Source organism: Musca vetustissima, unplaced genomic scaffold (genome assembly GCF_032173495.1).
Source record: "Musca vetustissima isolate MV318-11 ecotype Yass unplaced genomic scaffold, APGP_CSIRO_Mvet_v1 utg61680, whole genome shotgun sequence".
NCBI lineage: Eukaryota > Metazoa > Arthropoda > Insecta > Diptera > Muscidae > Musca > Musca vetustissima.
This window is the reverse complement of record NW_026882624.1, coordinates 175,590-193,904: the sequence shown is the minus strand read 5'-3', so window position 1 is coordinate 193,904 and position 18,315 is coordinate 175,590. Positions and strand designations below refer to the sequence as shown.

At 33.8% G+C, this 18,315-nt stretch overlaps 2 protein-coding genes across 2 annotated transcripts; one reads left to right on the top strand and one right to left on the bottom strand.

Annotated features, from left to right (window-relative positions):
* Positions 1 to 1,399: 1,399 nt before the first annotated feature.
* Positions 1,400 to 4,011, bottom strand: LOC133329182 (TBC1 domain family member whacked). The gene is made up of 3 exons (XM_061537676.1): positions 3,797 to 4,011; positions 3,369 to 3,733; positions 1,400 to 2,333 (listed from the first exon to the last, which is right to left on the bottom strand). The coding sequence occupies exons 1-3, from the start codon at positions 4,001 to 4,003 to the stop codon at positions 1,400 to 1,402; spliced, it is 1,506 nt and encodes a 501-aa protein (XP_061393660.1). The 5' UTR covers positions 4,004 to 4,011.
* Positions 4,012 to 14,012: 10,001 nt separating this feature from the next.
* Positions 14,013 to 15,117, top strand: LOC133329181 (thiamin pyrophosphokinase 1). Its single transcript, XM_061537675.1, has 4 exons — positions 14,013 to 14,202; positions 14,336 to 14,583; positions 14,652 to 14,913; positions 14,990 to 15,117. Exons 1-4 carry the CDS (start codon positions 14,013 to 14,015, stop codon positions 15,115 to 15,117), a joined length of 828 nt encoding a protein of 275 aa, XP_061393659.1.
* Positions 15,118 to 18,315: the final 3,198 nt, after the last annotated feature.

The following is an 18,315-nucleotide window of genomic DNA, read 5'->3' as shown; positions in this document are numbered from 1 at the left end:
TCTAAAATGAGATACAAGACCTGATAAATGGTCTTCTCTAAGAATAGAACCTACCAAGGATTATGTATATAAAGAAGATCTTCTATAGAAGTTCCTAAACATTTCGAAGAGGTCTCCCATACGTATAAGACATGTCACATGTGGCCTATATGTAGAAGACGTCCAAAAGGTGTCTTTTGGACCTTCACAGAAGTTTCCACGTGTAAGAGAAGAAGAGAGAACGGACCTCTTAAAATTCTTCTATAAAAAAATACTCTCAAAAGACTTCTGATGACAAACAAATATTCCAAAGATCTTCCAGAGATAATGGACGTCCCAAACGACTAATTCTATTGAGGATTTTTTTTAAAAAAAATATGGGCTTCAGTTTTCGATTTTTTTTCCTAAAACTTTTCCAAGGTCTTCAATAGATAGAAGACATCCCAAAGGTCTACAGATATTTCCTCGTGCAGGAGAACTTTCAATGGACTTTTATAAATAGAAGACCTCTTAAAATTCTTCTATAAATAAAAGTCCACTCAAAGGACTTCTGATGAAAATATCCTTTCAAAGAACTTCCAGAGATAAAGGTCGTCCATAATAACTACTTCTACTGTGATCGAATTGTTTTTTTTTTTTACAAAAAACATGGGCTTTAGTTTTCGACTTTTTTTACAGAAACAGGCCTCTATAGAAGATCTTCAAAAGATATTCAATATATGTTCTAAGGGGTCCTAAAACTTTTCAAAAGTCTTCAATATATAGAAGACATTCCAAAGGTTTACTACAATACACAAAATTTCGAAGATGTCTCCTATACAGACAAGACATGATTACATAAAGACGTCCAAAAGGTGTCTTCTGGACCTCCAAAATGTTTCCATATGTAGAAGTCCTTTGAATGGACTTTTATAGATAGAAGACCTCTTCAAATTCTCCTCTCAAAGGATATGATGATGATAAACAAATTTCCCAAAAGAACAACTTCTATAGAGGACCGATTGGTTTGTTTTTTTTTTACAAAAACATGGACTTTAGTTATCGTTTTTTTTTTTACAGAAACAGGCCTCTTTTGTGTTTTTTTCCTTTTGCTTGGCAAATAAATATACATTATATATACGTATGTATATAAAGATTAAATATATGTTCTTCTCGTTTTTTTAGAAAAAAAAAATTAATAAATAAATTACAAGCAGTAAAGATATTTTATATAAAGACCAAAGATTTGAAACAAACAAAAATGGAAATTCTTGGGAAATTTAAGAAAAAAGTAAATCTCCGGGTTAAAGAATAACAAATTATTTGACAATTTGTGTCTGTGTGTTTGTTTCGTGTCTCTGTGTATGTTAGGGTTTTTAAACGCTCAGCGTTTTCTTGTTTTTGTTTTTGTGTCGTTCGTGTTAACTTAAAAAAATGTTTATTATGTATGATAATTATTAGTGGTGGTAACACTAACACTACCATTGCCATTACTATTATTGCCATTAGATCCAATAACTCCATCGAATTTTGTTGTAGATGTTGCTACAATAACACTAGGCCCACCACCGCCGCCATTACTCGTGATCGCTGTAGCAGCCGCACCATTACTATATTCATATCCAACAGCTCCCGCTCCCGCTGCCATACTACTGCTAATACTATTATCATCGTCATTATCCCCGCCAATATTCACCACAGTGACACTACCACTGGTTATATTTGTTGGACTTGTGGTGCGACTGCGTGTAAATGTGTTATTCTGCGAATTCGATGCACTTCGGGTCATTGTAGTTGTGGGCGTTGTTGTTGTACTGGAAGCAGCTGCAACCACAACTGGTGTCATTACTGTTACGGAAGACGATGCGGCCGCCGAAGCTGTCCTAGATGCTGCAGCAGCAGCTTGTGCCTCTTGCAAGGCTTTCTGCTTGGCCCTTCGCGCCTTTTGCCGGGTATGTTCTATTTGAAAATCTTCGACACGTAAATTCAAGCGCTGCATATGATTTATAATGAAGTCTTCATCTAGCACATTATCGGGCGGACTTCGTAGCACTTCGAGGGTTTCGCACAGACCATTACATTGTTTGCGCACTTTATGGCTATTCAGCGAAGCACCTAATATCACCAGAGCTACTTTAAATATGACACGTATACCTTCGGCGAGGAAACAATCCCATACACGCAACAACGTTTCCCAGGGAAGCGTTCGGGTCATGGCACACAAAAACCAATCGGTCATATAGAGCAACGGTTCGACACGATGTTTTTGTAAATGACGATAGACGGGCGGACAGGTTTTCTTGAGGAGACCTTCTAAAATACCGGCATCATTTTGTAGGACCTCTAGGCCGGTAATAAAGTAATCTTCTAAATATCTGGAAAAATAATAACAAGAAAAGAATAAGTGGTTAGTTTTCTATATATAATGGGTCTTCCGGAAAAAATGAACTCTTATTAACGGTCGGTCATATAGACAAAAAATCCTGACAAAGGTCCAAAGGTAAAAAACTCAAAAGCCTTTAAACAAATCCATATCAAAGTTCTTCTAAGGAAGAAGAGGGAAGTTTTCGAAGGTCCTCCATAAATAGATGTAATGCCTAAAGGCATTTTCCAGAGAAATAATAACTTCCAAAGGTCTTCTGAATACCTCTCAAAATTCACCTAAGACAAAAAATCTCACAAAGTTCTTCTACAGCTAGAGTACCTCCCACAAATCTGTTTTAGATAGAAGGATCTACTAATAGTCTAACAAAGGTATTCCATAGGTGGTGGTCCACCACGAGGCTTCTATAGATAGTATTATCTTCTAAAAGTAAAGACTTCTATGGATAGAATGAGAAATTTCATTGGGAAATTTTTAATTCCGCCTGGCTGAATATAAATTCCAATGTGAAACTTTCCATTCAGCCTGGCTGAATAGAAATTTCAATAGGAAATTATTCATTCAGCCTTGGTGAATAGAAATTTCAATAGGAAATTTTTCATTCAGCCTGGCTGAATAGAAATTTCAATAGGAAATTTTTCATTCAGCCTGGCTGAATAGAAATTTCAATAGGAAATTTTTCATTCAGCCTGGCTGAATAGAAATTTCAATAGGAAATTTTTCATTCAGCCTGGCTGAATAGAAATTTCAATAGGAAATTTTTCATTCAGCCTGGCTGAATTGAAATTTCATTGAGAAAATTTTCATTCAGCCTGGCTGAATAAAAATTTCAAAGGCAAATTTTTCATTCAGCCTAGCTGAATAGAAATTTCAAAGGGAAATTTTTCATTCAGCCTGGCTGAATAGAAATTTCATTGTGAAATTGTTGATACAGCCTGGCTGAATAGAAATTTAATTTGGAAATTTTTGATACACCCTTGCCTGGCTGAATTTTCAAAAGAATTTTTTTATTTTTGTTGATACTTACACATCACATACGCTAACAAATACCCAAAATGCATCTTCCGCCGGCAAATGCATTAATAGGAAAGCTGCAATTGGTGCCTGTGCTTGACAGAATCCCACCTTCGGATTATATATGGAATAGGCTTTCAGAACATTAAACAATTCAATTTGGCCCACTTTATCCTCGTCCAAAAACATTTCATGAAATGGGAATTGTCGATGTTTGTCTTTTTTGATTTCCTCGATGACATGAGGATTTCCAGGCTTCTCCAGCAGTTCGGCATATAAATTGGGATTTTTCTTTTTCAGCAAATAGGCACCGGATAGAAAGAACCATGCTCGGGGTCTTATCGATTTGGGTATACCTTTGCGACAGCGGTCTCTTATCTGGAAGAAGAAGAGAAGTCTTTAATAAATATAATAGAGAAAAATTGGAAATACTGGTCCTACCTTTTTATAATTTTTAGACATATACAGTGACCAGTTATCCAACATGTATAACCATTTCTTTTCTCGTGCTATAATTTGTGCTTTCGATAGCGGCTCTTTGGGCTTATCTGTGCGTTGAAATCCACCATAGAAACCATTGCGATCCGGACAACTCGATACTGTGGAACATAATGATATTGTATCGGCGGAACGTGGTGAGGTGGCCATGGCAATCTAATGGGAATAACACAAAACAAATTAAGAAAATATAGTTCAAGTTTAAGTTTAGTTGGCGTAACGATGTGAACAAATTTATTAGCAATCATTTGGGGTTATAATTAATAAATAAATATATGGAAGTGTTAATTGATTGGATAAACGAGAAATAATTCAATTGGAATGTAAATATCAGTTAGATTTTATATGATCTTGAGAGGAGTTAGGATTTTTTTTTTTGGAAACTTGTATTCAGCCAGGCTGAATGACAAATTTCCTACGGAAACATGTATTCAGCTAGGCTGAATGACAATTTCCTACGGAAACATGTATTCAGCCAGGCTGAATGACAAATTTCTTACGGAAACATGTATTCAGCCAGGCAGAATGACAAATTTCCAGCGGAAACATGTATTCAGCCTGGCTGAATGACAAATTTCCTATGGAAATATGTATTCAGCCAGGCTGAATGACAAATTTCCTATGGAAACATGTATTCAGCCAGGTTGAATGACAAGTGTCCCATGAAAACTTCAATATAGCCAAGCTGAATGAAAAATTTCCTATGGAAACATGTATTCAGCCAAGCAGAAGGACAAATTCCTAATTGAATTTTGTATTCTGTAAGGCTGAATGACAACTTTTCTATGGAAACTTGTATTCAGCTGAGCTGAATTAATATATTTCCCTTGAAATTAAGTCTTTATTGAAACTTCTTGCATTTAGTGTACAATTTTTTTTTAAATCTTATCAGCCTAGATAAGATTAGGCAATATATTTTAGAATTTCTTGGCATAAATACTAAGCCGGTTAAGGTCACTGCTATAAATATTTGATAAAAAATAACAACAACAACCAAATTGTTTATAATCGCTATTACACAGCAAGCCAATGTGATTACACACTAAATTGCCAAAACGTAGGCCCAAAAAATAGTATTGGAAATTCGAATGCAAATGTCAATACGACATTACGTTGCGTTGTTTGTTTAGTCGGTGGTACTCCCCCTTCTACCCCACAAAACACTATTGCGGACACGAACCTTATTGGGAGAAATGTATGTATGTATGTGTGTGTGCGTGTTTCAGTGTATTGGCACATTTGTTTATTTTGAAAATAAAAAGACTGAAGAAAAAAATCAAAGTCATTAGAGGTATATTATTGGAGGGCGGATCGATTTTAATTTTATTAAACACAATATTATTATTACATATTAACAAATGGACGTGATGGACATTTATGGAAGCGAGTTATTTTATTTTCATTTCACTTGGAATATAAGTAAGAATTCTGGGAATTTTTCAACCTGATAGTGTCGAGGTCTTTAGGCTTTAGTTTAACACTTTTGTTTAAAGATCCAATCTTATCTTTGATATGATTTCAAAATAGGTATAAATTGTGTTTCCTTAACACCCCTACCACCCTACCTGGTATGCTGTTGATTATTTTAGATATTATTTTCTTATTCGACTCTATGTTCTTGGCAAAAATGAATCATCAGTCAAGACATTTCACACTAAGGTTTTATACAATAGATAGTGGCGTCTTTGCTTGACGTCTCTCTTTCTCTCGTGTGTCAATATCAGGTAGTTATTACTGATAGCAAAAAACATAGGGAGGAACAAAATAATGTTTACATAGAATACAATATCCAATCTTTTTGATAAAATATCATAATTGAGCCTGGCTGAATACATGTTTTCATAGGAAATTTGCTATTCAGCCTGGCTGAATACATGTTTCCATAGGAAATTTGCTATTCAGCCTGGCTGAATACATGTTTCCATAGGAAATTTGCTATTCAGCCTGGCTGAATACATGTTTCCATAGGAAATTTGCTATTCAGCCTGGCTGAATACATGTTTCCATAGGAAATTTGCTATTCAGCCTGGCTGAATACATGTTTCCATAGGAAATTTGCTATTCAGCCTGGCTGAATACATGTTTCCATGGGAAATTTGCTATTCAGCCTGGCTGAATACATGTTTCCACAGGAAATTTGCTATTCAGCCTGGCTGAATACAATGAATGATAAATTTCCTATTAAATTTGCTATTCAGCCTGGCTGAATACATGTTTCCATAGAAAATTTGCTATTCAGCCCGGCTGAGTACATGTTTCCATAAAAAATTTGATATTCAGCCTGGCTGAATACATGTTTCCATAGAAAATTTGCTATTCAGCCTGGCTGAATACATGTTTCCATAGGAAATTTGCTATTCAGCCTGGCTGAGTACATGTTTCCATAAAAAATTTGCTATTCAGCCTGGCTGAATACATGTTTCCATTGGAAATTTGCTATCCAGCCTGGATGAATACATGTTTCCATAGGCTGAATACATGTTTCCATAGGAAATTTGCTATTCAGCCTGGTTGAATGCATGTTTCCATAGGAAATTTGCTATTCAGCCAGGCTAAATACATGTTTCCATAGGAAATTTGCTATTCAGCCAGGCTGAATACATGATTCCATAGGAAATTTATCATTCAGCCTGGCTGAATAAATATTTCCATAGGAAATTTATCATTCAGCCTGGCTGAATACATATATCCATAGGAAATTTGTCATTCAGCCGGGCTGAACATAATTTTCTTTAAGATTTTTTTCATTCAGCCTAGCTGAATAGAATATTTTCTATTAAATTTCAATTTTTTGACATCTGTTTTCCTTTATTCTCGAAGAAAAATGGTTGGAGACATAAAACATAAATGAAAACAAAATTTCAATCATGTCAAAAAATTAACATATGAAGATGATGTATGTACTTGTCAGTAGCTGATGTTCAGCTGACACACAAAATGTGTGTTTGAGTATTTTTTTTTTGTATGGTTAAATTGTTTTACAACAACAACAATAATAATAATATGCTATGGAACCAGAAAATGATGACCGCACAAATTATTCATCAGTTCTAATTGAAGTACAAATTTGTTGTTTTATTCGACTACTGTGTGTATACGCTGCTTCGTCGCCTACCTTCGTCTGCTTCTTCGTTTCGTTTTCTTTATTTCACATTCTGGCACTTGTTGGGTACTTTTAATTTGTTTTTATCAGAGCTCTCTATTTATTTATTTTTTTGTTGGATATGTTCGGTTTTTTGTTGTTGTTTTTTTTAGTTCTGTAACACTTGCTGCCACACTGGGGCCAAGAGATGGTAAATGGAGGTTTTTTTTATTTATAAACATCTCAATAGGGGATGCTTGTTTGATTGATTGTCGTTATTGTTTGTGCAATAAAATGAATAGTGCATTTCTTAATTTCACCTTTTATGGCATGCAGTACCACATATGCCATTATATAATGAATTAATCACTAAAATTTAAATTCAGCTAGGGCTGAATGATAATTTTCCTAAGGAAACGTGTATTCAGCCGGGCTGAATGACAAATTTCCTATGGAAACATGTATTCAGCCGGGCTGAATGACAAATTTCCTATGGAAACATGTATTCAGCCGGGCTGAATGACAAATTTCCTATGAAAACATGTATTCAGCCGGGCTGAATGAAAAATTTCCTATGGAAACATGTATTCAGCCAGGCTGAATGACAAATTTCCTATGGAAACATGTATTCAGCCGGGCTGAAGGACAAATTTCCTATGGAAACATGTATTCAGCCGGGCTGAATGAACAAATTTCCTATGGAAACATGTATTCAGCCGGGCTGAATGAACAAATTTCCTATGGAAACATGTATTCAGCAGGGCTGAATGACAAATATCCTATGGAAATATGTATCCAGCCAGGCTGAATGACAAATTTCCTATGGAAACATGTATTCAGCGGGGCTGAGTGACAAATTTCCTATGGAAACATGTATTCAGCTAGGCTGAATGAACAAATTTCCTATTTGAAATCGTATTCAGTCATTTAAAATTACTATTTTCCTATTGGAAATTGTTTTTTCTATTACCCTCTTTTTCTCTCTTTCTTAGCTATTCTCTATACTTTTATGGTCGTAAGATGTAATCTTGTTTGAATATGCCCTTGTTAAGTCATTTATAACATTCATAATGTTAATGATTATTTTTTTATGTAGCCACTACCAGGGGTCATTAAACGTTGGCTCGAGCCTAATTAAGAAAAAAAAAAAAACAAATGATCTACCAAAAAAAGCGCCAAATATGGTTCAGACATTTGATGTTGCGTTCTTCTAACCTCCTTAGGGCAAAAGTTGATTTAAATAGAACGGACGGTAGAAATTAATGAATGGAATTCGGATCTTTGATGTTAAAAATAGATATAAAAGGATCGGTAATACAGGGCGTTCCAAAAAATAATAGTTGTAAGATTAGTATTCAATGAGAAATGTATTTTTTTTAAACAAATTCATAAAATTCGGGAAAGGCATATCAGCCAAATTGTAGAACACCAGTACTCATTTCAATATCCAAATTGATACACAAAAGCGACAAACTATGAGCCTGGATGACGCAACTTAGCAAAAGAAATAGAAATTTCCCGGATAAATGAAATTCAGCATTCAGATGCCAAGTTCTGTCGCCAATTAATCGAGCATTCATCTTCGGACAGTTATCCGTAGGTGCAAGCATCTGAAACGAGACTTGAATCCCCTATCATTCTCATCCATTGAGTTAATTATCTACAAAGCTAAGCCCTTGGTCCAGACGGCATCTCTGTGTTCATGTTAAAGAAGTTTTGGTGAAAAAGGTTTTCAAAAAAAAAAAAAAACTTCCAAGATTTCGAATGACTTTCTTCAGCGACGAACCCTAAAAGGACCATTGTGGACCCAAGGCATTCGATATAGTCCTAATATCCTACATAACGAATTCCACTCTTCCGAATGATGTCAAACAAAACCAGTATTGAAAGTAGTCATGTCGGACGGTGCCTACTATATGGGAACTATATCTAAATTTATGCTGTGCAAAATTTAGCGGCAATACGCCTAACTTTGGGTCTTTGGTGCACCATTTACTTAAAATCGGACGAATTTATATATGGGAAACATATCTAAATCTGAATCGATTTCAACAAAATCTCACACATCAATCTAGACCTAATTCAGTCAATGTCAATGATCCTAACTTTGGGTCTTTGGTGCACCATTTACTTGAAATCTGAAGAAACTTAATATGGGAACTATATCTAAATCTGAACCGATTTCAACAAAACTTCTCACACATCAATGTGGTCCTAATTTAGTACGCTGAGCAAAATTTTGTATCAATGGTCCTAACTTTGGGTCTTTGGTGGACCATTTATTTAAAATCGGACAAATATATATATATATATACCACAGTGTGATGAAGGGGGGTTCTAACTTCGAACCTAAAGGATAAGCTGCTCGACCACTGCATGTCAATGACCAAAGACTGAATGAAGTCTTTCTGACGAGACATAAAGAAGGAAACTTGAAATTTATCATCCCATTCATAAAACTTCGATACAACTGTCGAGGATGTGAAGAGTTCTAGCTGAAAAAAATCTTCAAAGAAAAATGTCAATATGAATCCATGTTGCGACATAGCCCCCATTTTAAGGTTCTGCTTCTAACCTCATTAAAAACGTATTCGTAGATATTTGTGCATATTTTGATACAGCCCCATATAAAGGTCCCGCTAAATTTTATATATTTTTATGGCCCTAGAAGTATTTTCTAAGCGATATGGCTTTACTTTGGCTTTCGGCATTCCCAGCGGATAAAAAACTTTACAATGTTCTATATAAGACAAAGTTTTAACATAGCTCCCTACAGTAGATATCGGATATAAGCACATCTCATATAAGAAAAAATCGCATATAAGAAAGATTATCAAAAACGCCGAGCTTATACTTTCTTATATCCGATAATTCCATATAAGAAAAAAACGCATATAAGAAAGAAATCTCCGGCTTTTTTTGAGTTTCTTATATCCGATATCTACTGTATATAGATATCGTTTCATGTATACTTACAAAAGGCCTATAAATATAAGTCCATGTTTCGCCTCATTTTAGCTATTTTTATGGTCCTAGACCCATATATTGTCATTGCTTCCTATTAATATTCCCCTGTGATTTGCTATTTCATTTTCTCAGTGGATAAAAAACATGTGGCAAGTAATTTAAAATATAGTTCCAGGTTATTTTGAATAACCTCCTCAGATGCCAGGACGTAAAAAACTTCAGCCCGTTCGAAGCCAACGACGTTCCTACATGCTACAGTAGATATCGGATATAAGAAACTCAAAAAAGCCGGAGATTTCTTTCTTATATGCTTTTTTTATATGGAATTATCGGATATAAGAAAGTATAAGCTCGTTGTTTTTGATAATCTTTCATATATGCGATTTTTTCTTATATGAGATGTGCTTATATCCGATATCTACATGGTATCAACATCTTCCACATTCCGATTTTCTTTGAAATCTTTTGAGATGACAAATCTCAGCTTTTTGTCAATTATTATTGAATATTTCAAATGCCTCTCTCCATCCAAGGGGAGTCCAAAAACAAAACGAAAGTGAATGTTTTTTTTATTTTTTAATTTCTGGAATATCAGGTTTCAAAAATAGTTGTTTTTTACGCTTTTATAAACGAAACATTCAAATTGAAATCAAAATTTCAATATAATTTTTTATGCAAGGTGCATCCATGTCTCCCACATGACGACGACGACGAAGAAGAAGAAACAAATTACGACGAGTGTTCACTATTCATCAATAAACCTTAATTTCATATTAATGGCGCACATGAACACAAACACGCATTCACACCGCAGCAAAATATTTATTTATTGAAACAAAAAAAAAAAAAACCCACACCAGCAATCGACGAAAACAACAACAATACAAGCAAAAATACCAAGACCTATACCACCAGTAGGTACCAAACAATAAATAAACTGTCGGAGCAACCTTAAGGTGTTGCTCTTTTTTTTTTTTTTTTTTTGGACGTGTGTGGGGGAGCAACATTTATATTGTTATTGTTGTTGTTATGATTACAATGCTTGCTTTTGTTGTTGTTATTATTGGTATTGTTTAGGAGGAAAGAAATAGAAAAATAAGTGAATGGGTCGGTCAATGGTTTTTATATGGAGTTCATGGTGGCCCTTAGGCAAATTATGGAGGAAGTGTGTGCATGTGTTTGTGCAAGAGAAGAAAGGGGAGCAGCATCATCAACACAATCAGATGAACCCACAAGGCACCATGGTTTTTGTGATAATTAATACAATATTATTTATTTCACTAAAACAAAAAATTAAAATGATGATGACAAATAATTAAAAGAAATATTTTCCAGCAAACTTACCTTTTGTGCGATATATTCGTTTCAATATTAAAAAATTATTCCAAATTAAACAATCTTTAGGAAGTAACTGCCTTTAATTGGAAAACAACAACAACAAGCCTCAATGATGGTATCCATTAAATATTTTGCAAAGGAACATTCCTTTTATTTGTTGGTTGTGTCTCTCCTCTCTCTCCTTCTCTTTCTCTCGTATTTTTTGTTTGTTTTGCTTTTTTTATTCACAAAGAGATGGGATCTTCCACTATGTTGTAGGAAAAAAATATAACAAAAATTTAGTTGAATTTATTCATTACTATTATTGATGTTGTTGCATTTTGTTATTGTTACTGCATTTATCATGCATGCACAAACACACATCGCTCGCACTCTCCCACTTTGACAAATCTCAAACACACACACACCTTTTATTTTGTTAAATACCACTTCATGCTCTTGTTATTTTTTTTCGTTTCTTTCTTTCCGATGGGCTTGGACACTTTCTAATTGGATTTTTTGTTTTCTTGCTAGAGATTTCGTTATAATTTCCTCTTCTTTCCGATTGTTCACATTTATTTAAATATATTGCAATTTATTTTTGTAGGTTGTTTTACTTTGTATTTTAATTACATCTTAATCGGTTAAATAAATATTTTAATAATTCGCAAATATTTTTTTTGTGTGTGGGGACGAATGAACGCACGAAACGACGTAGAAATAAATTTTGACACTTGAACGATATATTGGGCATACGATTAATCGATGGAAACAGAAAAAAAACTGTTATCGTTGAGTTGACTAATTTATCGAAAATGGTGTGGCATAATCAATTTGTTATAATGCCATGTTTTCACTCACACAGAAACGATAACCTGTTTATTGTAATGCCATGTTATGACAAAGACATAAAAGTATAAAGATAGGACAATTGAATTTCCAAAAGCCATGAGTTTTTTAATCACTTAATAATTTTGTGTGTTTTTATTTTTTTTTGGGAAGATTTTTTTTTTTTGAGCAGCAAATAAAAATTTTGAAGTGAGGAGGATATTTTAGGCATAACTAAAAAATATAGATTGAAAACCAGTGAGCCGAGCAGTTTAGTCGAACGGGGCCGATCATATGATACCCTACACAACTTCAACGAAAATTTGAATTCCTGTAGTTCTATATTCTGAGCTTGAGCAATATTTGAACCCTCTTGACCGACTAGAGGTCAACAAATATTACAAATATTCAGTACAGCCCTTCTAATTGCTTGTCCAAATTCCCTTCACCGTGGATTGCGTTGTGCTATTCGGCCTGTGGCCTATAGATCGACTCGTAAAAAACACAAAACATTTTTTTTTTGTGGTCGGTTTCAGCCCAAAATTATTATCTGATCATCACCGAAAATTATAGGCGCTGTCCTTGACCAGGGGTCTTCATTGGCCACAACCCATCCTACATGCAAAATTTCGTGAAGATTGGTCCATAACTGTGGCTTGTATCGTGTTTATAAATAATAATGGACAGACAGATGGACGGCCACACATGTCTAGATCGACTCAGCTTGGCGGGATATGACGATCGGAGACCAACATTTCGCGGCGTTACAAACTCTTGGGGCTGCACAAAGCTATAATACCCTGACAACATACTTGTGTAGGGTATAATGAAAGCATTGTTGTTGTTGTATTCATGGGTCATTATTTGAATCCGCATTATAATTTTGATGCATTCACATCAGCAGGAAATAAATATATTGCAAAAAATTAAAAATTTATAAACAATTTATAAAATTTGGAAAAGTTTCTTCAGTTCAAGCATTAGATCCCAATCAGCCTTAATTAAATCATCACGGAAGTAATCCTTGCAAGCATCGAGACCTTGACCAACATATCATCAGCTTCAAAAGGACGGCCAAACATTTTTGGTGATTCACCGGGTATGGGTTCAATTTTAACCCAAATCTCTTGACCTTTGCGAGCCGATTCCAATTTCTTGTGATTTGATTTGATTGAGGTGACAATGCCAATATATCTATAAACTCCTTGCTCGGCACACAAATCGGTGTACCAACATTCATAATACCATTTTCGACCAGGGGAAGACGGCAATTGATTTAAATTCTTTAAAAAAAACTCGAAAAAAATAATAATTTCATTTCATACAATCTCAAACTTCACTTTGGTTACCATATTTTTCAAAATAATTAACATTGCTGTTAAGTATTTTTTGGTGAGAGAACATCAAAAAATGAATTTTCTATTAAAATGTGTAGCCCTCTATAACACAAATTTGACACTAATATTGGAAAATGCGTCGAGTCTTTACGATTGTTGGTCTGTTCCCGTACTGCAAGAATCTACTACTTTTTACTACGATAATGAATTTTCCTTTATGATATCGAAGAAAATAGTAAAATCTAGTAGATTCTTGCAATACGGGAACAGACCATGTATGTCTTGAATATGCTCACATATGCGTTGTCATATCGTTCAAACATGGGCCACACGACATGTTCAATTCTTATATATGTAAAATTTGACAGTACATATGACATTGATGGCTCGTGTAACAAGGGCTTAAGTTATATGCTTTATTTATTATAATTTCGTATCTCGTGATACCTAACCACAATTCCGTAGTCAGCTGTTTATTAATTCAAAGTCGATTTTGCATAACCCTCTGACATTGTGCACATTTATTTTGTTTTGATTCTGCACGTTTATCGGCCATTTGTTTCTTGTCGTTGTCTTCTTGTTTTTCAAACGCGAACTCAAGCAGAACTGCAGCTGCACCAGCCTGGGAATGTTAAACAATTGCAGTGGGACAAATGGAGGCAATACCGAAGAGCAGCCAAACGACAGCGTTTGCCATTGGGATCCTACAGCCATTCTCAGCGAACCATATCTAGCTGGTGGACTCGGACACGGGTGTTTGGTGTTAAATCGTAATATCAAAAGTCCATCACATGTTGTTAAGGCCTTGTGGAATAATGGTTGGTTGGTAAACACAAACAAATCGTTGAGCGACAATTAAAATCAATCAAATCATTCATTCATTAAAACAAAGAATACGTTAGTGTTGTTATTATGTAAACCATTTTGTTGTTGTTTTTTATTTAATTGTAGCTTCCATAAGATGTTGTGTGGATGGCGGCACAAATAAATGGTTGAATTTTCTTAGAACGGAATTGAAAAATGACGATGACGATATTCAACTGCCAGACTTAATTACGGGTGATTTCGATTCAATATGCCGAGAAACGGAGGAATATTTCACGTCGCGGGGGGTCAGAAGAATACATACTCCCGATCAAAATAATACGGATTTTACAAAGGCTGTAGATGTTCTGAAACCTATGCTCAGGGAGAAACAGGTAATGTGGCGGGGTAGTTGATTCTGGAATTTGTATTAAATGTGTGTATGTTTGTTTTTCTTTTTCAGTTACGTGATATTATAGTACTACATGACACATCCGGTCGATTCGATCAAATTATGTCCAACATAAATACCCTCTATACCAGGAATGATGAATTCTGTAATATTTACTTATTCGGTTCCTGTTCCTTAACATGGCTGCTCAGGCCAGGCAAGCATTCCATTGTTATACCCACACATTTGGTTGAGGAACAAAGATGGTGTTCCCTATTACCAATTGGCCAGGAGGCTACAAATGTCACAACAAAGGGTTTGAAATGGAATTTAAGTAAGTTCATTTTCTAATTAGAATTCGTTTTCTTTTGGAAAAAAAAATAATATTTTTTTTTTTTTTAATTTTACAGCCCATGGCAAGACATTTTTTGGCGGCCTAGTTAGTACTTCAAATACCTATGCCTCAACGCTAATTGAAATAGAAACAAATTCGAGTCTGATCTGGTCTATGGGTGTATTTTATTTTGGCGATGATTAGAAGAAGACCCAAAAACAAAACTTTGCTTTGGGAACAAGTCTGATTAACGACCCGGTCGAGGAATTTCGGACAGTCGTATCCGTAAGAAATAAATTATATAGTTGCAATTAAGGTCTCTATTATTACTAATAGTAAAAATATTCAAAATGCTCCTCGAACGGGCTTTTATCTGGACATAAACTTAATTTTATTGCATTTTTTCCTTTTTATAAAAAATTATAATTAAGTTTTGTTGTCCTATTTACCTACCACCATCTTCAATAAGGTTTAGGGTTATGATTGACTTGATTACTTAGTAAATAAGTTTTAGTTCAATTCTGTTTATTAGATTTTTGTTTTTGCTTTGGTTTTTTTGTCTTTGAAAATGAAGATGGTGTGTAAAACTTAATTAAAAAAAATGTTTTTGGATTTTCTTTTTTTCGTGAAAATTACAGTTATAATAATTATTTATTGTTATAGAAAATATTGACTCAATAACCATGACTACAATCAATTAAACTGTAGCTCGAATCAATATTTTATGATCACTTTTTTATTGAAAAAAAATGAATTTAAAAATAGTTTTATTTTTTTAATGATCCTTAAATAGATATCCTCTTCAACTCCTTCACTGCTAAACAAATCCAAAAACATGACAAGTATTTTATTACTATTTTTCCTTTTAATTTTAGTATGTCGTTTTTATTTTTTTGAAAATTGTTATGGTACTTATTATGTGTTTATACCTACATCACATAAATTTGTATATATCTTACAGAAAAAAAATATTTGATTCAAAATTATAACATTTGTCTTTTTATTAAAGAAAATGAAAGTGTTTGTCTGTTCGGAAATAAAATAAATCTTATTTTTATAAAAAGAAGATAATAAACCTAAGAACATAAAAGGTCATAGTTATTTTCTAAAGAAAATCTCTATTGACATATGAATCGGAATATCCGAACACAATCTTTCATTGACTTATGTGGAAACACCAGCCCTCAATAAATTATTTAATTGACGTTTTATGGGGCCATTTTTAGGTTTTTTGTTTTATTATACCTTTATCAGTACCTAATGTCCTGATGGGTGTGTCGCAAATTCTTTAGAAGATTCTTCTTGTAAACAGGAACAGTTAATATCAACAGTTTTATCGGCCATCCATTGTCGATAATAATGATCATGAACAAACAGCTATCAAACTGTTATACTGAACTCTTCTATCCGAAATCTCTTCAATGCGGTGTAATTTTGTGTGCTCAAAACAATGTTATCGTCGGAGTAATTATCCCTAGTGTTTACCAAAACAGTTTTATCATTAGAATATACGTTCAAAATTCTTTTGTTCGATCACGTGTAAGAAAATAAATAAACAGTTGACTAATTTTGAGTGGATATTATGTTACCGACATAATTGTTCAAAACAACATTATCCTCGAAGTATCCCTAGTGGTTACCATAACCTTAAAAAAATTATTTCAAAATTCTTCAGATCTTAAATATATATTCGTAATTTTTATCTCGATCATGTGTAAAAAAAAACTACATTAACAGCTGATTTTAGTTGACATGTCACAATAAAGAACTTAAAATGTAAGCTATAAAATATATTTAAAGAAAATATTTTGATTTATTACAACCATATTTTTTTAATAATAAACACTTTTCTTCACTTAAAAAATTCCACATTAAATATTTTGTCGATAATGCTGTTAACATTTATTTACATCAGTTACGATACGTTACGTATTTGAATAATTGCATGCAACTAGAGCAACGCACAACACAGTAGTCACTGGTGGGCTTTTTTACATTAGTTACGATACGTTACGTATAATTGCACGAAACTAGTGCAACGCACAACACAGTAGTCACTGGTGAGCTTTTTCTTCTCTTTATCGTTCTAAATTTTAATATATGTTCTGCCGGAGCATGAAGAAGGTGGACTTTATTTATTTTTACATTTTTGTCATTTCAGAGATGCCATATCACAGTGTGGCATCTCTTTGACTACTAGAAATGACATGATATGCCAACGTTACGTTACATTACGTCAACTGACTAATTGCAACCAAAACCTGTTGTCATTTGTTTTGCAAATATAGACAATAAAAGAAAAAAAACAACAACAACAAAATAAATAAATACATTGTTTAATATTAAAAAAACCAATAACAACAACAATAACATACTTATTATTAATGTCTTATCTTTTTTTTTAAATTGAGCAAATGGTGTGAGATTGGCCGCCTCTCTCCAAAAATACAATGATTTGATCATTGGCACTGCCGCTCATTAAATCAAAAGAAGAAGACATTTCGTCTCAGTTGTTACCGGTAGTTGGGCTCAATCAGTTGCTGTATTGCGGTTTCTAGGTCCAATAATCTATTTTTCTAAATATATATAGTATCGAATTTAAGCTCTACGAAAATGTTTAAAGTTTTGAGTTCATCAGTGAAATTGGGTAAGTTGTTTGGTTGTTGTTGTTGCTGTCAACGATAAAAAAGGAAGTTGTGCCTACAGTCTACATATGGCCAAAGTCCATTATTAATAGTTGTTGTTTTTTCTCATTTGCATTTAGTTAGGATAAAAGGATTTAGGATTTAATCGATGCAAATAGTTTAAAGGATAGATGGTGGCAAAAGGATGCAAATAGTGTCATGATTTTTATTCTGTCTTAAAAAAAACTGCTGTGTAGAGTTTCTTTTCTCTATATATTTTTTTCCAATTATTACAACACATCTGCATATATATAAATATAAAAACAATTGTTGCTGTGGAACTACACAACACAGTGGAAATTTTCCATAGGTCATTTTTGTGGGATGTAACACTTTTCGTTAGAGTTGCAGATACAATTATAAACGTTGCAGATACAACTATTACAAACATGTCTTTCTTTTTTCCAAGGCACTATCAAATGCCCTGATTGTAAAATATCCTTCGATATTTTCTATTTTATGTGTTCACCTTACAAAGTTCCAGTCTTATAATTAGGTTCCATTGCTCAGGAACCTAGCTCCAATGTTTGCCAAACCAGGCCAGTTACGCAAGAAGTTTTCTATTATTTGTTGTTGTCGCCACTCAATCCGCATGCCATGCAAAAAATTAGTTGTCTTTCAGCACACATGTGTTGTTCGTTATCTTGTGGATCGCCCCCCAAAAAAATGGTATATCAAAAATTGAGTGGATATTTGATATGGATAAGAATATTGTTAA

Bases quoted from the DNA above. Each gene is read 5' to 3' on its own strand.
- LOC133329182 (XM_061537676.1), bottom strand. From the start codon at position 4,003: ATGGCCACCTCACCACGTTCCGCCGATACAATATCATTATGTTCCACA. The intron at 3,734-3,796 runs GTAGGACCAGTA...TTCTTCTTCCAG, and splicing joins TGTCTAAAAATTATAAAAAG to ATAAGAGACCGCTGTCGCAA. The intron at 2,334-3,368 runs GTAAGTATCAAC...TTATTTTTCCAG, and splicing joins TTTGTTAGCGTATGTGATGT to ATATTTAGAAGATTACTTTA.
- LOC133329181 (XM_061537675.1), top strand. From the start codon at position 14,013: ATGTTAAACAATTGCAGTGGGACAAATGGAGGCAATACCGAAGAGCAG. The intron at 14,203-14,335 runs GTTGGTTGGTAA...ATTTAATTGTAG, and splicing joins TAAGGCCTTGTGGAATAATG to CTTCCATAAGATGTTGTGTG. The intron at 14,584-14,651 runs GTAATGTGGCGG...TTTCTTTTTCAG, and splicing joins CTATGCTCAGGGAGAAACAG to TTACGTGATATTATAGTACT.